Raw genomic sequence first — 27,248 nt, forward strand, 5'->3', positions numbered from 1 at the left:
ATAAGTCGCACAGGCGACAACTTTACGTGGCAAACTGTCAAATGCAGCCAATAGGCAGCAGAAAAAAATCGAATTAGCGAACTGACGTGGAAGTTCGTTTTGCTTGGAATTTGTGTTAAAAACTGCGTTACCTGTGCATCCATTCCCAGCGAAAGCTGCAAATAATTGCACAACAGCCGCTAGCCAACGCATCTAAGCCGAATTTCGACTCAGCAAGGTCTGAAATCGTTTGAATTCGTGGGAACGGTAACGCGAACTTTGAGCTGCAATTTGTGTTTTGTGTGTGAAAGTTGCTGCTTGATTTTTATGTGCTTATTTTGAGACGCTGCTCGCAGGCCACTTTAAGCTATGAATCCGAATATGTATGGCCCACCGCCTACACAATTCCAACCACAATATGCAGCTCCGCCGCCGATTAGTGGCACACGGCCACCGACGGGTTGGCCACAACAACAACAGCAGCAGCAGCAGCCGCCGCCGCCAGCGCAACAGCAGCACCCACAGCAACAGCAGCAACAGCAGCAACAACAGCAGCCTCAGCAACAACAACAACAACAGCAGCCTCAGCAACAACAACAATATGGCGCTGCGGTGACGTCCGCTCAGCAGCCCTATGTGAATGGCAACTACCAGCAGGTGAGCTTCTGAGTCTGATTTTTAAGCACAACGGAGAACATGTTATAGCATCCCAATTTCGAATCGCTTCGTTGCTGCCACAAAGAGTAATCAACTTTGTGTGTCGATGATAGTATTACTTTTAAGTCGTGCTTGAGCCTCATGCTGTAAAGAGGTCAGCAAACGTTTCATAATGGAAGCTGCCTGATAAGAGTCCACACATAATTGAATCGATTTGAACTGTATTGCATGTACTTATGAATAACTCTATCTCCCTCTTTTTTTTTTTTTTGTCTCTGTCGCTGCCTACACACAGTTGGCCACGTCGATGAGCGGCTTGAGTGTGAGTGGTAATCCTCTGAAGCCTGCACAGCCGTCGCTTCCTATGCCCTCGGTTGGAGTTGGAGCTGCTGCACCGCCGGGCTCATACAATCAGTTTAACTCGAACGCGCCGCCAACGTCGCAGCCATTGCCTCCGGCCGGATCAGGCTTAAGCTTCAACAATAACAACAATGCATACGCGGCAGCCTATGCAAATGGCTCAACAGTTCCATCTCCGGCACCTCCCGTGTCTGCAGCTGGAGGAGCAGCAGCGCCACCGCCGTCGCTGTATCCACCCACATCAGCGGCGCCTACTTCTGTTCCGCCTGCATTGGCACCTGCACCTATGCCGCAAAGTGTGCCCAGCGGCATCAACCAGATGACACTCAACAGCGCCAATTTGGCGGGTTTGCCACACATGCCACCACCAAAACCAGCTGGACAACAGCTGCCACCAACATCCATCGCCGCTGCGCAGCCGCCACCACCAACAGCTCAGCCAGCTTATCCACGACCTGGTCAACCGCTGCAGCCACCCGGCAGCGCTGCTCCAGGCACGTTCGCGCAATCTGGCATGCCACCTCAGCCGGCCGCGGCTGGTGGCCCATATGGAGTACCACCGCCTGGAAACTATCCAGGCGGCTATGCCGGGCAACCAAATGCTGCATTCCAAGGCGCACCACCGCTACCAGGTCAGCAGCCAGCGCCGCCACAGCCTCAACAATTTGGCGCAGCTCCGCCTCCAGCAGTCGGCTTTCCGCCACAACCAGGGCAACAGTTGCAACAGCCGTCCATGCCTGGCTATCCGCCACAGCCAATGCCCGGATATCCACCCCAGCCTGGACAACAGCCACAACAGCCAATGCCCGGCTATCCGCCCCAGCCTGGCACCTATCCGGGACAACCAGGACCCGGTCGTCCTGGCTACAATGTAAGTACCTGTAAACAGTAGAAGGAAATGATAACTTGATCATATGCTATTGCCGCAATAACATTTTCTGCTCTTACTAGCAGCCACCCATGCCGGGCGCTGGCAATATGTACCAACAGGCACCGCCGCGTCGCCTAGATCCCGATCAAATGCCAAATCCCATACAGGTGATGATTGAAAATCAGCAAGCCGCTGGAGGTCCATTTGTGACCAATCAGGCTGGCCTATTGCCGCCGCTGGTGACCACGAAGTTTGTCGTCCACGATCAGGGCAATTCCTCGCCGCGCTTTATACGCTCCTCTCTCTACTGTATACCCAATACGGGCGATCTGCTCAAGACGACGGCACTGCCACTAACGCTCAACATTTCACCGCTGGCGCGCATTGGCCAGGGTGAAATGGAGCCGCCAATAGTGAATTTTGGTGACATGGGTCCCATACGGTGCAATCGTTGCAAGGCCTACATGTCGCCCAATATGCAATTCGTGGATGCAGGTCGACGTTTCCAGTGCCTCATGTGCAAGGTCACAACGGAAGGTAAAGATTGGAAACACCAGTTATAAAATTTCATTTTTAATTATTTTTCCCATAGTGCATCCGGACTACTATCAGCACTTGGACCACACCGGGCAGCGAGTGGATAAGCATGAGCGACCGGAGCTGCTTCTGGGTACTTACGAGTTTCTAGCTACCAAGGATTACTGTCGCGTAAGTTTAACGAACTCGTTTATTCCCAGCTGTTATCTTAATTGCTTTTTATTCTATAGAACAATACGGCTCCTGAGGTGCCGGCGTTTATTTTCATCATAGACGTCTCGTACAATACGATCAAATCTGGCTTAGTGCATTTGCTTTGCTCGCAAATAAAGCACATACTCAAACATTTGCCTGTGGACCAGGGTCAGGACAAGTCGAAGGTGCGCGTCGGCTTCATAACCTACAACAGCACTGTGCACTTCTACAATATCAAGAGTAGCTTGGCGCAGCCTCAGATGATGGTTGTGGGCGATGTGCAGGAAATGTTTATGCCGCTACTTGATGGTTTCCTTTGCCATCCAGAGGAATCGGCGGCCGTGATCGATGCACTAATGGAGGAAATACCGCGCATGTTTGTAGACACCAAGGAAACAGAAACTATACTATATCCAGCTATACAGGCTGGTCTAGAAGCCCTGAAGGCATCCAATGCCTCTGGCAAGCTTTTGGTATTCAACTCAACGCTGCCCATCGCCGAAGCGCCTGGCAAGCTCAAGAACCGTGATGATCGCAAACTGCTTGGCACAGACAAGGAGAAGACGGTTCTGACGCCGCAAACGACTGCGTACAATCAGCTTGGACAGGAATGTGTGCAGCAAGGCTGCTCCGTTGATCTGTTTGTGTTCAATAACGCCTACATTGATATTGCCACCATTGGCCAAGTGTCGCGTCTGACGGGTGGTGAGGTTTATAAGTACACATACTTTCAAGCGGAACTCGATGGCAAACGTCTTATTGAGGACATCATTAAAAACGTATCGCGTCCGATTGCTTTTGATGCAGTGATGCGCGTTCGAACCTCTGCGGGCGTTAGACCCACCGAGTTCTTTGGCCACTTCTACATGACTAACACCACCGACGTGGAGCTGGCAAGCATTGGTAAGTTGTGAGCTTGCGAGACTGTCATTGTTAATTGCATATTCTATTTTATTTTTTTACAGATGCAACCAAGTCGGTGAGCATTGAGATCAAGCATGATGATAAGCTGCCGCCGGAAGAGAACGTCTATATTCAGGTAGCGTTGTTGTATACATCGTGCAGTGGCCAGAGACGTCTGCGCATATTGAATTTGGCGCTGCGCGTAACCGTAACCATAGCAGATGTGTTCAAGAGCTGCGACTTGGACGCCATGATGCTTTTCTTTGCGAAGCAAGCGTGCTTTAAGCTGATGGAGCACTCGCCAAAACAGGTCAAGGACAATCTCATACAGCGATCGGCGCAGATTCTGGCCTGCTATCGCAAGCACTGCACATCTCCGACATCAGCTGGCCAGCTGATACTGCCCGAGTGCCTCAAGCTATTGCCATTGTACTCATCGTGTTTGCTGAAGAACGATGCCGTCTCTGGTGGATCTGATATGACCCTGGATGATCGCTCCTATGTCATACAATTTGTGCTGGCCATGGATTTGAATATGTCCGTCAACTATTTATATCCACGCTTCATTCCCATACACAATGTGGACCCTGACGAGACGTCGCTACCAACGCCAGTGCGCTGCACACATGAAAAGATCACCGAGGACGGTGCTTACATACTGGAGAACGGTGTCCATCTCTTCATCTGGCTGGGCCAGTCCCTGTCGTCCACATTTGTGCAATCTGTTTTCGGAGTCCAATGCACGCAGCAGGTAAATGCCGAACGTTTCGCTATCACCGCCGATACGCCGCTGGCACGACGCATTACAGATATCATCGATCAGATTATGGACGAACGTACTCGATACATGCGGGTAAGTTTAAAGAACATCTAATTTAATGCTTCACAAACATATTGACCAACCTATAATAATTGCAGGTCACATGTGTGCGGCAGAACGATAAACTGGAGAGCGTATTTCGGCATTTTCTTATCGAGGATCGCGGCACAGATGGCTCTGCTAGCTATGTGGATTTCCTTTGCCACATGCACAAGGAGATCAAGGACCTGTTAAGTTAGCACGTAGGCAACACGTACAAATCGCCGGCTGTCAGCAGCATTGCAACTGACGAGCGCTGGTCCAGAAGCTATTCGCAGAATCGGGCGCGCATGCGTCGCCTCTCACTGAACAGTCGTCGGTTTAAATGAGCGTGTTGACATATTTATAGCATAGAGCAGATTAAACTTCAATTATACATACATATATACATATATATAAACATATATCTGCGACATCATTTCGCGAGTTACAAATCTTCCATTAACTTTTATTATACTTTCCACATTTTGCATGTTCTCTTTTCTATCAATCTAAAGTATTCAATATATGTGTGTATTTCTGCGCTATGAACATTTGTTAAATGAGCAACTGCAATTAGACAAATTAGTTTTGTTTTTTTTTTTCTTTTGATTTTCCTTTCAAGTTTCGCTCATATTTTTAATTAAATTAAAAATATCAGCTACATTAAAAATTCTCCCAAATTAAAAACAATACCATGAAGCAAGCCTGATTCGATAAATATGTAGATTGTAAACACTGCATAGAAAGCAAATATATTAACTTGTAACAGCAAATTCATTTACAATCAATATACAAATGTTTCTAGAAGGGAAACAAATGATTTCAAAAACTGTTTCATGTGTTTAAAACCTGTATGCAATATTTTGTTTACTGTCTTTAATGTAATATGTGTATCGTAATTCAGATTATTATTATTATCTATAAATACCTTTCGTCTGAGAATTATTATAAATTTACTTGGTATTTGCGACCCCTTTTCCCAGAATCCCGAAAAAATCCAACTGTGCAAAAAATATATTGAAAATGAAATAAAAATCCTTATCAAAACAAATTTTTATCGTTTTTGCCTTTTTTCTTTTCTTTAGTTGCAAAATTGCAATACTTGAACCCGGAAATCTAAATATGGTAATGAAATTATTTGAAAAATTGAAATCAAGAAGATTGGGCTTGACCAATTCATATTCCACGCTTTGAATTTTAATCAATTTTCGAGCGAATTTTTCTTGCTTTTAAAAGGAATATTTGTAATTTGAAATATACTTATAATTTAGCAAAATGTATTCAGCTGGCCGAAAATTATTATCCTGCTTAATCAACTTTCTGATAAATATATTATTCAACCTAACCAATTAAGAACTTCAATGTTCTAATATTTTAGTGAACTTGCTGAAACAACTTATTATATTACTTAGTTTCGTGAAAGATAGTCCGAGTAATTTTATCGAAAATTGTCTACCTGTTTGTCTAATATCTGATATCACTTAAAAAACACTTACATTTACTTTTACTGTCTTAAAACTATGCAGAGCCCATTTTATCATATGTGTGTGGATCGGTTACAGCAAATAATTCATTAAAAAAGTTGTGGGATTATAGATAGGCTCACGAACAGAATCTTGAGGCAGGGAATCAAGTCACCATCTCAGGCTAAAATTTGCTTGAGAGTCTTAAGTTCTAGACAATTAAGATAAGATTAACTTGGTCCTTCATAGTTAATGAAAGATACCTCTAATAGAAGGGTAAATATATATAGGTATTTATTTTATTTTAGGCCTTTAAATATCTAGAATTATTATTATTTGACGTGCACATTTTACATTTACATAAATTTGTAGATTGTTTTTGTTTTTCATTCGTTTTGTAAGTTTAGAAAAGTTTTCGATTTAAATGTTCCCGAAACTCATAACAATTAATTAAACATTGCCTATGATGTTCACTCTCTCCCTTTCTCAAATCACTGTCTCTGCGTATGTGTGTGTGTGTGTGTGTAGATAAATTGTTTATACATAATACAAATGAATATTTTTTAAATTTAATAGAATTGGAACATAGGTAAACACACATTTTGCAGGTTTATAAACAAATGTTTGTTGTTGCATCAGAATTTGCTCTTACAATTAGTGTTAATATTATATAATTACAAAAAACCTGTCGCAGCTCAAATTATTTAGTTTTTTAATTTATCTTTTTCTTTTTGCAGCTTACAACTTAGTTACTATTATAATTTTTAAGCAACGACGACTCTGATGAAATTTTGATATAATGTTTATTCGCATGCCGAAATAGTTTCAAATTACACAGAACACAATTTATGGAATAATACGGCATACGATTGTTTATAAAATTCAACTATTAGCTAGCATTTCGTTTACATAAATTAATTGCGAAATGAAATAAAAACGAAATAAACGAATGATTTTTCATCAGTTATTACAGCGATATGTATATATATATACATATACATATACATATATATAGATGCTTCTATAGACTGCTCTTGCTTCGCACTGTCATTTTAAAGTTAGCTGAAGAAAACTCGAATAGCGGGCGTGTTGCAATCACCCGTTTCGCCAAGAAATCAAGTAGCCAACGTTTTAATGGGTATGTATAGGTAGGTATGCATGTGTGTGTGTGTGTGTGTGTGTGTGTGCAGCTAACTGAATGTGTCGCCGGATTTGGGGAGGAGTGTGTAGTTAGGCAACCGCCCTATTTCGTAAACGCCATAAACACAGCCCAAAGTATTTCATTCGCATTCGGCTTGGCCGCCTCCGTTTCAAAGTCGAGATCGAGTAGCTCGCGCACTCGTTTCATGGCCACCTCGTAGTCATCGTCGTTGAGTGGGGCAAACGCGTTCTCGATGACATCACTGGCATGCGCCAGAAAGATAAGTGCTAGCATTCGCTTGTCCATTCGCTGCGGATCGTTAACCCACTTCGAGAGTACCGAATCCTGAATCTGTAATACAAGTAGTACAAGTATGAATGCATGGACTTGTGTTTGGCATGTAGCCCGAGTTACCTTCTTGACCAGACGACACTTGACCACATTGTCGCTGAGCGGATGTGTCGTCATGTCAAAGAGCAGAAAGTTTTGCTTTTCCGTTGTAAGCACACCTTTCTCCACGAGGTTCTTGGCCAGACGCTCGCGTACATTTTTCAGTTGATATCGCAACTTCAATGGATTCCAAGTTTCGCCTGCAAGAATCGAAGTTTAGCAAAAAGTGTTATATATAGGCCTTGCCAAGCAAAGCACTCACCGCTCAGATATTCGATCCAGCTTTGGACCGTCTCGGGCGGATCTGTTTCCTTGATGTGTTTCAGCGCCTCATCCAACAAAACATCGCCCGTCTGCTGATCCGATTTCAATATCAGTTTTCTGCAACAATGACAGATTAGTTGTGCTTATGATGGAATACCCTTAGTTAGGCACCTTGTACATAGACCACGTCGTCGCATGCCCGATTTCTCGATCATCACACGTCCGCGCAGGCCCAGCTCTATGAGAATGCAACCGCGCAAGCCGCTTGATATGCAATCATTCCAAAAGGATGTGTAACCCTGATTAAAGTATATAAATAAAACGTTAAAGACATGTGAATTACAAGTTTTCCTAGTTCCTATTTCCGGAGAAGTTCTTCATAAGGACTTTTCCAAAATATCAATTGAATGTAAGATAAAACATATTTGTGTCAAATGCATATCCAGAGTAGAAAGTAGGCTACGTTGTCATGTGGCCAAAATACTCTCGACTTTTGCAGCTGCTGCGATGATGGCAACTGTTTCATGTTTAAACAGTTGAGTCTGTAACAAATAAATTGTTTAAGCTGAAATGAAATGTATTACGCAGCTTTTAAGTGGCGGCTACAGAACTGGAAAAAGTAATTCGATTTGATATGATGCATATATATATATATATACTCGCACGTGAATGAGTCACGGAGTGAGCGAGTGCCACAACTTTGTCTTCGTTCTTCATATCATTTGTTCGTTTTTGGGAGAAGCTGAAACAATTTAGTTGTTGACATAATGTGCGATAAGTTCAGAAACATGAACAGGAAAGGGGGCATACGGAAGGCAGCTACAACTTCCTCGAACAATTAGCTAAGTGAAAAAATAGTGCTGATAACAGGGCCGTGGAACCAGCAGAAGAACGAATCCATTCCAGAATTGAAGAAAACGATCAGAGGAAAAAAATAAAAACTGGAAGCGACACGTTTGACTACCAAGGCGGCAACTGCTTGATGACGATGAGGGGGTGGGGGGTTGGGGTGTGTCGTGGGTCTGGAAGCAAAACACACTCACTCACACGCACAGAGTTAGATAAAGGCACAAAGGCAAATAAAATACAATATGCGATTGCACGAGCAAACGCAAAATGAGAATTATTCGCATGCCCTAAACGGGCACGTATGGAATATAGAGCCATAGGCATCACCAAACATGTGTGAAATTTATGAGTATTACGTTATTATGCAAATTACGAATGAGTGAAAGACCTGCTAAAGCTCGCTTAAAATTTTGAATATACGCACAGCATCCAAGGGCTTCGAATATGAGTCTTAAACCTATAAGAGTGAGAGCTTTACCTGCTCGAGAGATCTTGTTTACTTGAAGCATTTGGGCAATTGAATAGCTAATCAAAAGCTGTGATGTACACGGGAATTTAATTTCAATTATGCCACTTGGCAATCACAACTTTCACACTTGACACAAACACAAATACGTTTTGCCACACTGTAAGGCGCAAGAAGATCAACGGCGAAGAAGACCAAAGCACATTTATGATAGCAGCACGGCTGCCAAACTCGTTCTCCAACGTTTGTGCACACTGAAAACAGCCGTAGCATTTGAGCTTTAAAGTTTATTGCACAATACCAACGAAAACAAAAGGTAATAGGTAATATGGTTAATGCGTCAATGCCCCCCTTGAAGTAACCCAACATCAAGCAATAGGCAGGCAACAAGGGTTAAGCTTTACTGAGCAGCCAACTGATGGCTGCTGAATGCGAATAAGGGAAAGAGCGAAAAGTAGCCAAAACAGACAACAATAACGGAAGCTACATATTAAAATGTTGCGCTTCGGTTTGAAACTTTGCTGTGCCAGAGAGATAAGACTGAGAGCAGTGTGGCATATGTACACACAAGTTATACTAATTAAAGACAAACGATAATTGGTAACAGGTATATGTATGCAACTGATAAGCCCCCGCCCGCTTATCAGTTGGCAGGCACGCACGAACCTCTTTATCCTTGAGGCCAAGCAGCAGCACCTCCTCCATGAGCGTAAGTCGTGTCTCCTTTGAGTCGCCATCATCAATGTTATCCTCCTGATCCTTGTTGTTGTCGAGCGCGTCCTGATTGTCATCCGGCGTGTTCGCATTCAGGCCACCAGCGCCACCGCCCTCGGCTCCGTTCTCGCGTGGCTTGACAGCGCGCCTAACCAAGCCGTCGCTGCGATTCATTGTGTTTATAATTCTTAGTGATTTTTTCTTTTTTTTTTTTTTGTATGTGTGGCACAATTGTTGACTGAGCTGCCACCTGCCTCCGCTTTGCTGATGTGTTTTGTGTCTGCGTGTGTGTGTGTGTGTGTTTACGTGTGTGCGTCTGCGTTGTTACTTTGTATTATTATTGTTCTGCAAATGCTGCCGACTTTTTTTTGTACTTTTGTCACACTTATTCCACTTGTTTTTTTTTTTTTGCACTAAGAGATGCACCACAATCTACGTCGCCTTCGTTGTTGTTTATCTACTTTGTTAAAACTCTACAATTTACGTTGACAATTTTTTCGAATTAATTAAAAGCAGATACTAAATATACAATTGCATATTTTTATATTATTTTGTATCTATTTAAATACTTGCGCATAATGAGCTTTATAATATATTTTTTGTGTCTTTTCTGTTTCTCCGACGTGACATTTTTCGTCTAGTGTTGATCAACGTCGCGCACGCTGAACTGAATCATAAGCCACGGTTGGAGTATTTCTTACACCACAATTGACACTGCATTTGTAAGTTAATAACATCAATACTAATTATGAACGTTTTTTTTAGGTCAACGTATACACTTTTGCTGCTGAAGATGCATTTAACTCGAACTGTGAACAGAGTAACAGCTGTTGACTGACTTTTGGTATTTAGCAGCACTGCTGTTGCGCCGAATTGTGAATGACCACTTTTAGGTGAATGTCAAAGAGCAAGGCGACTGTGGGCGTATGGTTGCTAGAAAAATTGTGTTTGCACAGTTGATTTTGAATAACAACAAAAGAATAACACGTTAGACATGTCTTACCTGGCCAGTTTTAACAATGAGAGTGCAAAACAAATACTCATGGACATAATACGTACAGTGAATCAGCCAGAGAACTCGAAAAAACTATCGGAAGCAAAAGCGTCGGCTGGCAAAGAAATGATTCTTATGATGCAGCACGTTTTCCCTCTGGTTATGCAGCTGCAGCTGGAGGTGATCAAGGTGCACGGCTTTCCAGGCAACCGTGAGGGTCTAGTTCAGTTCTCGCAGCTTATACGGGAAATGGAGCGTGACGACATGGAAATTGCACGCCTGCGCAGCCAGATACGAGCCATATACCTGCCACCAATCGCTATAAACACTACCAATGATATTCTTATCTAATATAAACATATATATATATATATTATATATAGCTTATACTAAACACACACTTAAGACTGCAATAGATTTAAGCAACAATCTTTTGTAAATTGTATTTTGGGTTTGATGTACATCATTTTTACATAGCTTGAACTAACAAAGCTGCCATAGATTATGATTGGCATGATATTTAATCCAGTGTACATTGTATGAAATAGCCGAGTACAAACTTATTTATCTGAGAGTATGGCTTCGGCCTAAGTAACATGGCGTATCTACTAAATAAACAAGAAATAAAGTATTTTGCTGTTTTGCATTGGCTTAGAAAATATTGTGTTTTGTTCATACGCATGATATGTCCATAATTGAACAGCCAATTGGCGGGCGATAAATTAAAGAAATTTCTTCAATAACTAAATGTAAATAACTTACAGACTACGCTTTTTAATAGTATATACACGTCAAGAAGGAAGTACGGAGCTGCCTTTTCACAGTTTGTGTCCAATGAACTAAGAAAACATACATATATATATATATACATATATATATATATATATATATATAAGGCGAGACCTTAGCTTAGACTAACTTTTTAGAATTAGGAGGCCAGAATGCATTCTAGCGGTTCACATCACCGTGTGAGCTATTGTTGGCCTGCACATTTCTATTTTGCAAGTCATCTGCAGTTAGTTTGACTGGGTTGATATGGGTTGTTAAATCATTGCCATTGAGCTTGTGCCCCAAATGGTGCAACTGGTCGGCAAAGTGCGCGTCCTCCACGCTTTCAACGTCATTCGTAATTGACATGGACATAGGGGAGTGTGGCGTAAGCGGCGTACGTGGTGTATTTGCGGCACCCAGCTCCTCAATGGTTGAATCGCTTTGAGTCGACGGCGAGCTTGAACGCGAACGCACTGGATACGCATCATCCAACGGCAGCGCAAAGCCCTGTGTTATCAGCAGATCGCCAATGTTCACCTCTCCGCCTTCAGTGGGATCGAATAGCTCCACGCCGGGCAGAGGTGTGCCCTCTCTTGTGGCGGCGTTGACAGCACTTGTGACCTTCGGACGCTCCTTGTACGTTACAACACGAGCGATGAGCTTGCGCCAATGGGCAACTGTTTATGAAAAAAGAGACTAAAATTAATAGGGCTTTTAAATTCGGTATTCAACTACAACATACCCTCAGTGAATTCCTCGAATTTGGATATTGATGCTTTTTGCCAGGTATTCGGCTCATCTGTAATAGTTGACTTTACGTTTGCCAAGAAACATTCAACTGCTTGAAATCTGGATGTTTTTAAAGGTGCAGATATTTTAAAATACATACTTAATATCATATATGGCATTTGGTATATGGTATATATGCTGACCTGAGTGTTAGGAAATCGGTGCGCAGCTCGCAAATATCCGCTGGCGAGATATATTCACTGTCACCATAGTCCACAAAGTACAAATCAATGACCATCTCATTCGGATTGTACTGATTAGGCATAATGTCCACGATCTCGGCGCGATACCATTTCTCATCGAACTTAAATACGGCGGCCACAATCTGACCCACATATGGTGTCGTAAGCTGATGCTTAGCACGATTCTCGGCACTGCTGTAGTAGCTGGTCATTTCCTTGACCATGTCGTCCAGCTTCTTGGACTGCGGTCCCACCAACTGCACCCAGAACTTGGTGGGAGAGGCAACGGCCGAGACGTACACCTCCATGGGCTTGTCATCGCCGCGGGCGGCCAGCAGTTTGTCTCGCGGCGGCTGGGAGCTGAGCGATGTCTGCGATGAGTACATACTAGAGGTAAGACTGTAGCTGGGGGAACGTCGCGGTTCGCGATGCTGCTCCACCTCGTCGACAGCAATACGCAATTGTTCGTCCTCCTCGATCTGATCGTCCAGCAGCTTGCGGGCAATGTTCACCTGTTTCTGGTTGCCAACGATGCTGATCTTGGCCTTGCCATTGCGTCCATTTGGATCTACGCTGAGCTTGGCCAACGAAGCACGACTAATGTCCTGTATTATCTCGCCGCCACGGCCATTGATCTTGTTGGCCAGACGCTGCGGCACTTGCAGCTCCATTTTGACTATGGGCGCACGCTCAATCTCCTTGATAAGCATCACACGCGCCGCCTTGACCGCATCTGGCAGGCCATTAATGTCGCAGAATTTGTGCGAGTTGTCCTTGTCGCTGTGGTTAAATATTTTATATTACTAACGATTTAGAGTTCAGTCTGCACATAGAAAGTGTCATTCCTTTCATTATGTGTTCCTTTCAAACCGGAGATTAAATATTTACCGTAATCTTATCTTTGCCCCAGTCTTTTCTTCAATTAGTTTAATGTTGGCGCCGCCGCGTCCAATTATCAACGGCACATGGTCATTGTCCACAACAATCTTCAGGCAGATTTCCTTCTGCTGTTGCTTCTGTCGCTGTTGTTGCCTTTCTTCATTCGTCCTACGCTTGTTGCCCGCCGCCTCCTCCTCCTCCTCCTTGTCGTCATTGCGCGTCTTGAAGTAGGCATAGAGCATGGCGCTGCCCAGTGAACAGAGACCGAAGCCCAGTAGCAGTTTGTAGGTGGGCGTGCCGGCAAAAGGCGTATTGCGCAACATTCTGTATTTGTTTGTGTTTTTGTTTGATGGTTTGTGTGTTTGTTATTGATTTACTCTTCCTTTGCGGGTTCGCTTGATGGCAGCTTACGTGTCAAACTACAAGCAGAGATCAGTGTAAGGCAAAGCTTTTTTCAAGGTTTATCATAAATGTTAACGAAATATTGCATGCACACGGGCCGGGTCGCCCCTCTGGTGGTTATTTATTGGGACGATGTTTACGGCTCAGTGAATCAATACAAAAAAAAAAAAAATAAATAAAATAAATAAGACGCGACAACGAGCTGCTCCCCCTTCAACGGCAAAGTGCTCAAGCACAGGCGCTGGTTTATTCGATGAAGCGTGCCATTTTAGACCCTCTGCTGTCTGTTATATAATTTTCTTATCACTAACAATTCGACAGGATGTTAATGAAAATTTGCAAAACAAATGAAATTTTTAATAATTTTTGGCAGACAAATACACAAATGACAGCAGCAAAACAAATAGAATTGTGACGTTTACACGTTTCACGTTTACACTACGCTACACAATTGAATCCCACACTCACAGAAATAAGTCATTGTATTTACAGGGGTACGATTTGTCTTGCAAGAATTACCAAAACGTATACAGCGTCTATCAAAGAATTTGATTGACATTGCTCGCATTTCTCACAGTGTAGCGTATTCAAACACAATAAATCGCAACTTTACATCTTGAATCATGTTCCGCTTGGAGTTTTTGAACTTGTCCTTCGACAAGTTGAACCAGTTCATGCGCTTTATCTGAGACGGGTTAAAAGTTTAAACTGTGTCGACCGGAAAAATATGCTGAGAGCATTTTATTTCATTTTCGTCATGTGTCAATGACAAAACAGAAAAACTTTAAATGCAATATAAATGCTTTTGCAAGCTGCTGACCTTGATATTGAATTTAAGTATTTGAGTTTGGTTTTGTATCGTGCAGTTTTCCTAAGTTTAACCGTGCGTTTTATTCGTTTGCTTGGAAATCGTTTCGTTTCGTTTTAATTTAAGTAATGAGCAAACAATACAAATCGGCAAATTGGCAAAGCAGTTGCTTGTCCGGCTCGCGTCGCTCAATATAGATAACTGTTGCAATAATTTAAATTTCGCCTCAGTGGACGCCTTGTTTTATATGGCGTCAGCTGTTTGTCAATTCTCTCGCTCTCACTCTCTCTCTCTCTGTGGGTCTTCCTCTTTCAATCGCGCGCTCTGTTTCAGGCGAGCACACATGCAGAAGCTGTCGGTTCTTTTCATTGTTTACTTTGCCGGCTCATTTATGAGCAACAACTGGTCAACATAAATATGATTTGGCTTAAGCAAGTAAGGATTGGGGCATGACAGAAGCAATTAAAAGCGTGCGACAAAAAATATAGAGAGTGAGAGCGCATTTTGTCAGAGAGCTCTGAGCGTAACGTATGGGCACGTATGTGTGCTGTGTGCGTTTAAAAGCTAAATTTAGTTAAATGACATAATAAGCCTTTCGTTGAGTGTTTGCATTTTAAGTTAAGTTTAGTGCTCAATAAAAGGATGCTAACGGAAAGGTTAAACATGCGCTGTTGTTGCCTCAATTAAGCTAACGTGCACATAGCGAAATATGCATAATAAGATAAGTTATAAAAATATTCATTTTAGATAAGCATTCATTTAAAATTCATATACATATTTCAAGGGTCACGCGGTGATAGTGAAATTGTTGGCAATGTTTCAATTTTCGCAGTTCGCATTGTTGTTGAACGCTGCGAGTTGCTAAAATAAAACGAATTTAAACAACAACAAAAATTATCGACGTCATTTTCAGACATTTAAGTTTGCAAAGGTATTTTATATTTTTTATATGGAGAACATCAAGCGGTCTTTCTGGTCTATTATTAATATTCGTATTAGCTTATAAGTGTTTCCGACTAGGCGAACATTTTCAATTTGCATGCTGCACTCACGATTTCAAATTCTCAAGCTAAAACCAGCAAAACGTGAATTTGATAAACTCCCGCACATACACAAACATATCAATGAAGCCGAAACCAAACAAGAACCAACAGTTAAAGTTCTGGAAGGGTATGCGTATAAAGCATGCGTTGTTTGTAATATTTCTGATTTGTCGCCAAGCTGCACGCCTGCACTTCTTACTTGGACTTGTTTAATCACTTTGTGAAAAAACGACAGTACAATTAATTTGGATAATGTGTAGATTGTATCACAATAGTATTTAACTGGAAGCACAACGTATATAGTTTAACAATAAATGTCTAATTAACACCAACTGTGATCTGCTTAAAAAAACGTGTGAAATAGAATTGTATCAGAATTCGGCATTAGTTCAATCGAACTAGTTGCTGAACTGAATGAGCCGAGTGAGAATTGTTCATAGATCTAGTTCATTTATCACAAAAACAAAAACCATATGTTTTTAAGAAACATTTACCTATAAATTAACTTGTTAAGCTGCAAGTGCATATCTCTGTTGATTTATATTAATATTAAAATAATATTATACAATTCGATATTTAAAAGTAAAGTAAGCGAATACGTCAATTCATCGAGCAGCATAAAGTATAGTTATCGATAAACAGACCGATAGGTAAATAGTTTTTCATGCCAGTGTTGCAAACGCATGGAATTATTTAAATTTAAAAATTGGCGCCAATTGCTTTGGCTGTTTCGCTTCGTTATGTATTTGTGTGTTTGCTTTTCTCGATCTAGATTAGTAAAAAATGCAATTGAACAGCTAAATGCTGTAGGTCATAAGAAACTAAAGCTACAGGCTCATCAGCCGTCGTCTAAGTACAATGAACACTTATCAGTTTAAGGCGAACCATATGGCGTGGGCGTTTGTATGTGTTGCAGTTGAAAGTCTGGCACAGCAGCTAGGATATATCACGCAAAGCATTCGGCTTGATGCCGTCCATGTCAAAGCAGCGACAATTGCAGGAGGACACAGGACACTCCGAATTTTGCCTGCAAGCGCAAGGGGGCAAAAGATTAACAACTGTTTGGGGACAAGTATTACGATCAACTTACTTGAACCATTGGACAATGTGCTCAGTGTGGCCACCGTGGCGACACGTCTGACACCAGGAGAACCATTTGGAAAAGGGTTTCATTTGCCAGCTGCCCTGTAGCTCTGTGGAGCTACTCTCACTGGCGCTCGTATTCATGATGGTGCCCATGTGCATCAGGCAGAGCGAGCAGCGCGGCAAGGGCTTGCGGCAGCTGGGGCAGGAAGATAAGCGATTTGTGCTGGTGCTTGTGCTTCTTTGACGCGGTTCATCGAGCAGCGCGTTGGACACAGATTTGCCACAGAAATTGCACGATAGGTAAACGGTACGCGAGCTTCTTGCTGAGGCGCGCATGCTCTCTATTTTTATATCCAGCTCGGCCCGCTTTTCCCACAGACCCCAGCTGTTCAGATAGTCCAAATAGCTGGATATCCAGTACTGGATGCGATTGTCTGCCTGATGCTCGTTGCGGAAGTAATTGATGGCCACCAGTGCCACAGTTTGCACATCGAAACTGGCATCCATGTAGGCCTGCAGTATATTGATGCCATCTAAGGACTCGCCAGTGAGCAGCAGCCCGTTGAGATCGCCGCATTCGATGGCGCGCTGTATGCGCTGCTTGATATACTCGGTCAGCTTTGTTTCGGACAGATATTTGCACGCGAAGGCCACGCGATCCGCTAGAGAGACACCCTCCTCTCTGAGCACCGCATCAAAATTGTCCGCTTCCATTGTTAGGAACGAGAAAATGGCCCGCAAGTGCGGATCCTGTATTTGCATGTTGGCACTCGAGCGCTGATTGCGCCAGGTCGAGCTGCAGCGATCCGCATTGAAGCTGGACAACGCGATTGCCGTTATCCGATACATGCTCGGATCTCGCATCTTGTCCGCCGCCCGAGACAGTATATTGCAGGCGGTCAGCACCTTCAGATGGAACACGCAGATCATTGCCGCCCGACTGAACTCCTTGTTCGCATAAAGCTCATCTATGAAACGGTCCAGCTCGTGCTCAAATGACCAGCCGCACAGCTGCAGTGCCAGATCCCGCTGTTCGCTGCTGCAGTAAAGAGGCGAAAGATCACATCAGACTTCAGTTGCTGTTGTAGCCAGTTTTCTCACTTATCACTTACCGATAGGAAACAAGTTTGTTGGAGTTGTTGATGCCATCGGGCCACTGCAGCAGCTGCGACTCAATGCGCGAGCTGGCCATCAACGCCTCCGACGTGTGGCCCAGATTGATGCCCAGCGTGGCCTTTAAGCCCGCCAAGCGCTCCTCGCTGTAGACATTGTTCAGAGTGGCCCACACATTGCGCAAATACGGGCTCAGATGTAGTTCAGCAAATCGTTTGTCCTCCGGCTTTATGCCGTAGTCCTGAAGTGCTCGCTGTCGCGTCTCCTCCAACAGATCCTCCTCGAAGAGCTCGCGTTGCAGATAGTCCACGCTCAGCGAGGAGCCGACGCTGTACTCATTCAGCGAACTGGCGGCACTATTCGAACTGCAACTGCTCGTCGTCGGCTGTTGGCTGTCCGTGGGCGAGTTAACAGCGGCAGCCGCATAAAGTGGGCGTTGCATGAGCAGCGGCAACTTGCTCCGATTGCTGTACGCCGTATGCAAGCTGGCAGGCAGCCGAAAATCTAGTATATTCAGCGCATCCGCCAGCAGCAGCGCCCGCTCGAAGTCACGCGGATGCCACGACAGCCAATTAACGGCGGCAAATTTACCACTGTGCTGATACTTGGCCGGAAACGGACTGATTTGCCGCTTAACGTGGTACACCTCCCGGCTGGACTCGTTGTCCACGCTGCGTATGTCGTAGAGCGTAATGTAGGGTGAGTCGCGCTGCAGCGAGGACAGCAGAGACGTGCGCGTCGGGCACCAGGCGATCTGCATGTGATTCCTCGACGACTGGATCTGGCGCAGCGGTCGCTCAATGGCACGCAGATCCCACAGCATAATCACCGAGTCCACATAGCTGCACAGATAGTTACCATTGGGCGCCACGGACAAGCCCTGCACTGTCTTTGTCTGTATAGACTGGCAGGTGGCGTTGCTCTCTGAAAGATGCGAAAAGCAAATAGGGTAAAGCGTTGCCAGCTTGGATAATTCAATTCAATTACGTCGCAGATCGAATAGCTTAATCAGTTTCTGGCTCATGCCCGCTATGAGCACGCGGTGATTGTGATCCCAGCACAGGGAGTTGGCTGCCTCAGCCAGGCCAAAGAAATTGGCCGTTTCCTTAGGCACGCCGCGTTCAATGTCCCAGATGGTGATGCAGGAGTCAGAGCGATGTCGGTCGTGGCCAATGGCCAATATGTTGGCGTCCAACTCATTCCAGGCCAGGCAGGTGCACATGCGCTGTTGCCGCGGCGCTTTAAAGCATAATTAATAACAAATGCCACAAAGGACTTTCAAATTTTGCCTTACTGTACTCCCAACTGCTGTCGTAAGTGTCCCGAAAGTTGCAAATGCCAATTTTGCCATCGGCCAGGCCAACGGCGATAATTGGCTGGTCACTGTGATAGGAGCTGGCCACGCATCGGGCGTATTGATAGCGCGTTTCGTTCGATAGAAAGTTGACCGGAATGTAGGGCAGGCGGCTCTTCTGGGCGGACAGGTCGTCCTTGCTGCGCACTTCGTACAAATTGATTTCCTGGCCCCATGAGACAAACTTGTCGGGGAAGTTGGGAAACCAACTGATGCCGTGTATGTTGCCGCTCATGTTGAGCTCTTTTTCGCATTTATTTGCACAACCTAATTGCGTCGCTTCTTATCAGTCCAAAAAAAAATCCAAACAACAAAACAGCTGATACCGACATTAGGGATGGGCTACTTTAACATTCTGTTAACAGCAGAGCAATCGATATACGTGTGGAGCAATTCTGTTAATTGTTAACACTATGCAACCTTATTTTTTTAACAGGACAACTTTGCCATTCATTGAATTAAATGCGTATAATATGCATTTGTTTACAAACAGGCAGCTATTATGAGCTTACCATTGCAATGAAAAGTAGATGTATGTATATATATGTTTAGTTAGCTTTAATTATTAATTCTTATTAAATACTCTTGCCAGCCAATTTTAAAAAGGGTGGTGTCATACCACCTGCATAGCAGCCAGCTTGTAAAGGCCAAACGCGGCTGATGTCATACCATCATCAAAGGATACGTCATAATTATGATGCGTTGCATAGCAGTTAGCTTCAATTTATCACCGATTAACTAACGGCTCTGACCACAGATGGCGCTAGCGTGCAGGTTTGAATCGAAACCCGCGAACATTTTGGTTAGTTTTACCATCTGGCCAGCGAATAGCCCATTAAACAACATATTCCTACAACATTCTATTGTTTCACTCGAGTGCCCACATATGTAACAGACAGTGCTAGACGTTGCTTTATAAGGTGCGCCTTTGGGTAGCTACTCAAGTGTAACAACATTACGAATACATAATTGTCTGGGATATGTGTTGAAAATACATATGCATATGCGGGCAAATATTCTCTACAGAGTTCTCATTGCCAGTTTCAGACTTCGGTCTTTTTGTTGTCGCGGCTTAGTGCGAAATACGCGTATTTCATGCGAAAAGTCGCATATTTATTGTGGGATTTACGCGTGCTGTCATAAATTAATAACAATATGTAATTTTGTGCTGTGTATTGATTGAAATTGTCATAAAAGCATCACGTCAATTCAATTGCAAAAATGATTAAACAACAACAACAAATATGGATCGCTTTGTGCAAAAACAAACGAATGCAGCTGTGTCATGCGGTGCACAGCGGAAACGGAAACGGAAACGGAAACAAAGCAGCGTCAAAAATGGCGGCCAATAATGCGCAGCGGCCCAGCTTTCGGGTCATATCCAGCTGGTCAGTAATGTCATATATCCATCAAATATCCAATCATACTCAACTTCAACGCATTGTGCGTTCGCTTAATTGATTTCGTTTGAAAATGGATTCCAAATAATGGCAAAAAAACAAGAACCAGAAAAATATCCATAAATATTCGTATATGTATGTATAAAGACAATTATAATTATGCCCCAGGGCTCGTCAACTAATTAACATTGAAATATTTTCGACTAATTTCAATTGTGCATTTTGCAAAATATTAATAATTGCATACGAAACACCCGTTGCCCGCTGCCCGTTTCCCGCTGCCCGATTCACGGTTTTCCGTTCCCAGGCGGCTTCTCTTGCAGCTTTTCGATTTATGATTTATGTTACTTTTTGCATGGGTCACATAAATTGTTGTGCCTGCTATTAAAATGGACGGATGCTGGCTGCAAATCAGCGTAAATCATATTTGACTAATTTATAGAAATCCTCGTGCTGCGGCTATGAGTTTTTATGCATACGCAACATTTATTCAAATTTTGTGCTTATTTCAAATCTGTTTTCAATTATTCGCAAATTTTCTGATGTCAACAATTTCAACAACTTTATTTGTACTTAAATTTTACTTTACATGCTGATACGAACTTTTTGTGGGCCTTAAAGTGATTTTTAGGCGGTGTGTAGTTGCAAGCTTTTTTGCAACCAATTAATTCTAACTGCTTGTGCAGCGAAATTCAAACACTTAGATTAGTTTTCAAATGGATTTATTTGCCGCGCAGGGCACTTATTAGAATTTATAAGTTTTAAATTGTTGCTTGGCAGCCAACTCGAATTAGTTGTGCCTAGGTTGCGATCAAAACGAAAGACTGACTGGTTATAACAATATGTAAAGCGAATCGAAACGAAACTCCAATAAGACGCTCGCCGGTTAGAGCGAAGGGCAGCAATGCAAGCAAAGCAATTCAGAAGGAGAGTGGACAGCAGCTTACAAAGAGCGCGCAAAAAAAACTATTTGCTCTTAGGCTGTAATTATGATTGTTATTTTCTGCTGTTGGATGATGTCCGCAGCCGTCGGTGTTATCTCTGCTGTTACTTGACCAAACATTCTCCCCCCGTTGGAAGGCAAGGGCTTTCAACATCATCCTGTTTGGGCAGCAAACACAGCTTTCGTACAGCTCTACGTATGACTCCAGTCGCAGTTTGAAGCACAGCAACTCTGGATACCCCATCAGATCCAGAGATCAGCTCTTGCACTCTGGCGAGTGGCCACTTCAGCGGCGGTAGATTCTCATCCTTTACAAGGACAACATCGTTAATGGAGAGTCCAGGCTGAGGAGTGCGCCATTTGGAGCGCTGTTGAAGAAGCGTCAAATACTCTTCGCGCCAACGGGCCCAGAATACTTGTTGGAGATATGTGACGCGCTGAAAATAATTAAGCCGATTGAAGTTAAGCTGCCTTAGATCGGGCTCAATGTATGATGAAGATGGCGCTGTACCCAGGAAGTGTGCGGGTGTCAAGACGTCAAGATCACCTGGATGCTCTGAAAGTGGAAGTAATGGTCGAGAATTAATAATTGCCGTGATGTGGCAGACGAGCGTACGCAGCGAATCGAAATCCAAAATGGAAGAGCAAACAGATCGATAAAAGTGGTGCTTAGCAGTCTTCACAGCGGCTTCCCATAGTCCACCAAAGTGCGGAGAGCGAGGAGGGATGAACAACCATTCAATTGATTCGGTTAGGCAAAACTCGTTAACGGCCTTGACATGCTCGTCTCTCAGGAACAGGCGGTTCAGATCTGCTAGTTCGTTCTTGGCACCTACGAAGTTTGTCGCATTGTCAGACCAGATCCTTGAAGGTCGAGAGCGAGTCAGGATGAAACGTTTTAGGGCGTTTAGAAACGATGTTGTGGACAAGTCCTTTACAAGCTCTAAGTGCACCGCCTTTGTAGCGAAGCATATGAACAGACTGATATAGCATTTCACTGGTGGCCTGTTGCGCACCTCGTTCTTGTAGTAAAATGGTCCACAGTAATCAACGCCAGTGACCATAAAGGGATACGATGTATTAAGACGATCAGCTGGTAGGTCTGCCATTATATGCTCGGCCAATCGTGGCTTGGCACGAAAACAGATTATGCATTTGGCAACAATACTGGAGACTGTTTTTCGACCGCCAATGGGCCAGTACTGGAGCCGAATCGAAGACAATAAAGCGCGAGGTCCAGCGTGTAAGTTTCGTTTATGAAAGTAAACTATGATTGCTCGCGTCACAGGATGCTGACGGGGCAATATAATCGGATGTCGCGCTGAGAAGTCCAACGACGAGTTTTTCAGCCGTCCACCGATGCGAAGTAGGCCGAAGTCGTCAAGGAATGGTGCAAGAGAGGCCATTGAGCTAGACGGTTTGACATGCCTTCCTTCCTTCAATGCCTTGTAGTCATCGCTGAGAGTAGCCATTTGCACTGACCGCAGCAACCAATGTGTGCCATGATGCAAGTGGTCAACGGTTAGTTCAGCTCCTCGGATTCGATTTACAAATTTGTAAACATAAGCAAAGACCCGCTGCAGCTTGGAAAACGAATTGATGAACTTGCAACCAATCGAGAGATCCGGTTGCGCTGCAGTTCCGAGGAGTACCTTGTGTCGAAGTTCTGGTAAGGATTCGACAGGTACACAGGAGGCAGGCCACTCTTCCTTTCCCTTACTGAGAAAACTCGGACCATGGGCCCATAATGGAGACCGGAAGAGCTCACTAGGCAGCGCTCCTCGTGAAATTATATCCGCCGGGTTTAATTCGGTGGGAATATGATGCCATTCCATTCCAGTGGTGAGCTCTTGGATGGCTGCGACTCGGTTGGCAACGAAAACATTGAATTTCGAAGCATCATTGCGAATCCAAGCCAAAGTCACGGCAGAGTCTGACCAACAGTAATACCGACAGTCGAACACTTTCATTTGGCATATTTCGCTGAGAAGTTGAGCCAGTAATGCAGCTCCGCAGAGTTCCAGCTTTGGTACCGTGATGGTTTTCACAGGCGCGACACGCGATTTGGAGCATAAGAGACGCACGCTGGTGTTGCCATTGCACTTTGAGACTGTATAGACGCATGCTCCATAAGCGCTTAGGCTGGCATCACAAAATCCGTGAATCTCCACTGTACTGTCTGATGAGAGTGCTCGACGGGGATACTGGAATTGCTGAGTATACTCAAAATCAGCGCAGAAGTTGACCCAGGCTGTGCTTAAGTGTACGGGCAGGCTCTCATCCCAGTCCAGCCTTTCTCTCCAGAGATCCTGCATAAAAATTTTCGATTTTGTTATTACGGGACCAACAAGACCAAGGGGGTCGTAAAAGCGAGCAATTGCGGAGAGTATTGACCGTTTTGTCAGTCTGGAGGGCAACCTCAGTGGAGAGAAGGAGAAAAGGAAACAGTCTGAAGCGGGATCCCAAACGAGGCCTAACGTTTTCGTGATGTCACTGCCATCGTCAAACTTAAGCAGCGTTTCTCTATCCTCTTCCGGTATGTTTTGGAGTACAGATGTGTCGCTAGAACACCATTTGCGCAGCCTAAAGTTCCCCTTGGCGAGTAGTCCAGATGTTTGTTTCAATATCTCAATTGCTTCTTGAACACAGCTACCACCAGAAATGAGGTCATCCACGTAGAAATCTCTTTTAACAATGTCAGAGCCAATAGGGAAAGTTTTCTGCTCATCCATGGCCAGTTGGTGCATAGCTCGCACTGAGAGAAACGATGCTGGTTTTGTGCCGTAGGTGACGGTGTCTAATTTGTAAATCTGTATCTTCTGATGCTGAGACTCACGCCACAAGATACATTGAAAATAACTGTCTGCGGGTTCGACTCGTACGCATCGATACATTTTGCATATATCGCCTGTCAGGGCGACTGCAAATGTACGAAACCGCATCAGTATCGAAAACAGCTTCGGTTGGATGGTAGGACCTGCCATCAGTGCATCATTCAGCGAGTGTCCAGAGGTAGTAACTGCTGAGCCATCAAACACGACCCTTAGCTTGGTTGTAGTGCTATCCTCCTTCAGCACGCAGTGATGTGGCAGGTAGTACTTGCATTGGCCCAGTGCAGCTGAGGTAACAAGTGACATGTGACCCAAGTCAAGATACTCCTTGATAAATGCTGCATACTGGGGTTTCAATAGTGGATTACGGTCTAGTTTTCTTTCTAAGTTCAGGAATCGACGAACCGCCTGTTGATAGGAGTCACCCAGCGGATACATGCCTAGACGTAGCGGTAAACGAACTGAATAGTCGCCAGTCGACAGACGTTTAAAATTGGCCTGAAAGTGTGCCTCACAGTCGCGTTCCTCCTTGTTTGGTAAGGACTCAGGGTCGGTGCAGCATTCCAATTCCCAAAAACGACGGATTAATTCATCAATCTGTGTATTAGGCTGCAGATGCGAGTCAACCAGCAGATCTGGATTCTCCATTGATCTCATGGCCATGAATGATGATTTTCCAGCATGTGAGGCACCTCCCGTAGCCACCCAACCAAGGCGAGTCTTTTGCAATATCGGCAGTCCAGCAGCTAGTTTAATCTGGCCGACGCATAGCAGATCGAAGAACAGACTGGCTCCAATCAACATGTCGATTTGCTGAGATTTAAAGAATTCAGGATCAGCTAGTTGTATATTTGATGGAATGTTCCATGATGCAGGGTCAAGAGTGAAGCCAGGCTGATTATCGGTGATGGATGGTGCAATCAAGGCCGGGATGCATGTGGAGTACTCCGACACTCGAGATTTGACATTGATGTTGACCGAAAACCCATCGGACGCAAATGCTGCATCACCAATGCCAGAGACGATTGCTGTTGACTTGAATTTGCGCAGCTGGAGCTGATGAGCAAGACGAGAGGTGATGATGTGCAACTGCGACCCAGAGTCGAGCAACGCACGGCAAGGCACCAAGGAGCCAGCGCGATTTTTCACGTTGATGACGGCAGTGGCAAGCAGGACCACATCGTGCTTGAGATGCTGGGCGGTAGTGAGAGGCGAAGATAAAAGTGCCGCCAAGGTGTTTTGGGATGACGAATAAGTTTCGGTATCTTGAGCATTGTTTGGGCTAGAAGCAGCGATGTGACTGCTTGTGTTGCCAAGATGCAACAAGCTATGATGTTTGCTTCCACAAACTCTGCAAGCGCTGGAGCCGCAGACTCTCAGCTGATGTCCCCTTTGCAGGCAGTTTAGGCACAGCGCAAGCCGCTTGGCTTCGTGAAGGCGCAGCAAGGGCGATAAATTTGCGAATTGCAAACATTTATAAATAGAGTGGCCTGCGACTTCACAAAACACACAAGCACTCGTTCCATTCCTAGTCACTACAAACGTTCTTCTACTACTGTTCTGTTGTTCTGGCCCACCTGGGAGCTAGGCGTGTACATTGCCGTAGCGTGATCCGCATTTTCCAGCCTTTGGCAACGCCTCTCTATGAAGGTTGTAAACCGCTCGCATGATGGTATGACGTCCAACGGCGCATCATCCTCCCAGCTAGCCTGCGTAACGCTATCTAGTTTTTGCAGCAACGTATGTACTATGACGCAACCGGCGATCTGTTCCACACTGCCCATCGATTTTAAAGCACGTAGATGAGAGTTGAGCTTATCTGAAAATTCGCGCAGCTGTGCAGTCGCGCCCTTGTCCACCTTTCTCAAACCCAAAATTTCAGAGATGTGTGCCTGAAAAATAAGACGCTTGTTATTAAAACGCTTATCAAGCAGTTCTAAAGCGGCAGCATAATTTGCGTTTGAAATTTCCAATGAGCGAATTGTATCCAGCGCTGTTCCTTTAAGGCATGACCGTAGATGCTGGAGTTTTTCAATGTTGGTCAAATACGGATCCTTGTCAATGACCGTGGTGAACAGGTTCGAGAAATCGGCCCATTCTGTGTAGCCTCCACTAAACTCCGGCAATTTAAGTTGAGGCAATCGAGAGTGGTTTGGAACAACAAAGGTAGAACGCGAGTCATCGGCTGCGGCTGAATTGAAGGTGGAACAATGCGGAATCTGCTGAACCTTGCTTCGATTTCCGCGCTCGCGTTGAAGGGACAGCCGTAGCTGCCTAATAGTTGACTCAAAACTTGTCTGAAGATCCTCATCAACGCTGGCATGATCCACCTCCAACAAACCATCACAGACTATCTCAAATTTCGCCTGCAAGTCAGATGCCATGCTTATGTAATCTTGCAGCTCGTAGTCATCAACATCGCGAAGTCGAGCGGGATCAAGTTCCGAGGACAATCTATTGAGTCGATCAGTTAAATTCTTGATCTTTATTTTAAAAACAGCAGCCTGGGTTCCAACCGCCACTTGACTAGCTGATGTCGCCTCATCATTTCCATTTGCACTTGCACCTTCATCAAACATTATGAATGTAGCGCAATTATGAATGTAGCGCACAACAAGGTTCACACAGCCGAACTACAATACAAGTCTGATCGCGCAAGTGTTCGTTCGAGCGAGATAGCGTATAGCGGGTTATAGCGCGCAACGATTAGCGGGGATTTGCTACGGCGTTTATGTATAACAACCAACTGTATGCAGATGCGCAAGCAAACGGCTCACCACACAGCTTTGCCCGAACTGATAACTGTCCGTTGACACGACAAGAACGAAGTACAAGAAAAAATAGAAAAAATGAAAGAAAGAAAAATCACGTCGGGGTCACCAAAATGTGTAGTTGCAAGCTTTTTTGCAACCAATTAATTCTAACTGCTTGTGCAGCGAAATTCAAACACTTAGATTAGTTTTCAAATGGATTTATTTGCCGCGCAGGGCACTTATTAGAATTTATAAGTTTTAAATTGTTGC

General features: G+C 44.3%; 6 protein-coding genes across 8 annotated transcripts; 2 read left to right on the forward strand and 4 right to left on the reverse strand.

The window, feature by feature from the left end:
- The first annotated feature begins 27 nt into the window (after window positions 1-27).
- On the forward strand, window positions 28-5,394 carry Sec24CD (Secretory 24CD). 2 transcript variants are annotated; one of them, XM_032438512.2, is made up of 7 exons: window positions 28-636; window positions 932-1,867; window positions 1,948-2,404; window positions 2,460-2,575; window positions 2,635-3,502; window positions 3,565-4,355; window positions 4,421-5,394. In XM_032438512.2, the coding sequence occupies exons 1-7, from the start codon at window positions 349-351 to the stop codon at window positions 4,559-4,561; spliced, it is 3,597 nt and encodes a 1,198-aa protein (XP_032294403.1). In that variant the 5' UTR covers window positions 28-348; the 3' UTR covers window positions 4,562-5,394. The 2 variants fall into 2 exon arrangements, with proteins under 2 accessions (XP_032294403.1, XP_032294404.1); XM_032438513.2 differs by having other exon boundaries at window positions 1,951-2,404.
- A 681-nt stretch (window positions 5,395-6,075) lies between these two features.
- Window positions 6,076-9,804, reverse strand: sau (Golgi phosphoprotein 3 homolog sauron). Of its 2 annotated transcripts, none has more exons than XM_002052286.4 (5): window positions 9,583-9,804; window positions 7,773-7,900; window positions 7,600-7,718; window positions 7,362-7,537; window positions 6,076-7,298 (listed from the first exon to the last, which is right to left on the reverse strand). In XM_002052286.4, the coding sequence occupies exons 1-5, from the start codon at window positions 9,802-9,804 to the stop codon at window positions 7,050-7,052; spliced, it is 894 nt and encodes a 297-aa protein (XP_002052322.1). In that variant the 3' UTR covers window positions 6,076-7,049. The 2 variants fall into 2 exon arrangements, with proteins under 2 accessions (XP_002052322.1, XP_015028415.1); XM_015172929.3 differs by lacking the exon at window positions 9,583-9,804 and adding an exon at window positions 8,929-9,057.
- Window positions 9,805-10,556: 752 nt separating this feature from the next.
- LOC116651676 (protein C10) lies at window positions 10,557-11,283 on the forward strand. The gene has a single exon (XM_032438516.2). It carries the CDS (start codon window positions 10,625-10,627, stop codon window positions 10,973-10,975), a length of 351 nt encoding a protein of 116 aa, XP_032294407.1. The 5' UTR covers window positions 10,557-10,624; the 3' UTR covers window positions 10,976-11,283.
- Window positions 11,042-13,939, reverse strand: papi (tudor and KH domain containing protein papi). The gene is made up of 4 exons (XM_002052284.4): window positions 13,255-13,939; window positions 12,328-13,146; window positions 12,138-12,244; window positions 11,042-12,072 (listed from the first exon to the last, which is right to left on the reverse strand). Exons 1-4 carry the CDS (start codon window positions 13,566-13,568, stop codon window positions 11,573-11,575), a joined length of 1,740 nt encoding a protein of 579 aa, XP_002052320.1. The 5' UTR covers window positions 13,569-13,939; the 3' UTR covers window positions 11,042-11,572.
- A 2,275-nt stretch (window positions 13,940-16,214) lies between these two features.
- Window positions 16,215-19,363, reverse strand: mio (GATOR complex protein mio). The gene is made up of 5 exons (XM_032438514.2): window positions 18,992-19,363; window positions 18,685-18,936; window positions 17,697-18,621; window positions 16,589-17,623; window positions 16,215-16,525 (listed from the first exon to the last, which is right to left on the reverse strand). The coding sequence occupies exons 1-5, from the start codon at window positions 19,284-19,286 to the stop codon at window positions 16,435-16,437; spliced, it is 2,598 nt and encodes an 865-aa protein (XP_032294405.1). The 5' UTR covers window positions 19,287-19,363; the 3' UTR covers window positions 16,215-16,434.
- A 1,793-nt stretch (window positions 19,364-21,156) lies between these two features.
- LOC116651620 (uncharacterized) lies at window positions 21,157-26,804 on the reverse strand. Its single transcript, XM_032438360.2, has 4 exons — window positions 26,292-26,804; window positions 25,905-26,117; window positions 22,011-25,809; window positions 21,157-21,950 (listed from the first exon to the last, which is right to left on the reverse strand). Exons 1-4 carry the CDS (start codon window positions 26,802-26,804, stop codon window positions 21,499-21,501), a joined length of 4,977 nt encoding a protein of 1,658 aa, XP_032294251.2. The 3' UTR covers window positions 21,157-21,498.
- Between the last annotated feature and the right edge of the window lie 444 nt (window positions 26,805-27,248).

The sequence above is a fragment of the Drosophila virilis genome, chromosome 4 (genome assembly GCF_030788295.1).
Source record: "Drosophila virilis strain 15010-1051.87 chromosome 4, Dvir_AGI_RSII-ME, whole genome shotgun sequence".
NCBI lineage: Eukaryota > Metazoa > Arthropoda > Insecta > Diptera > Drosophilidae > Drosophila > Drosophila virilis.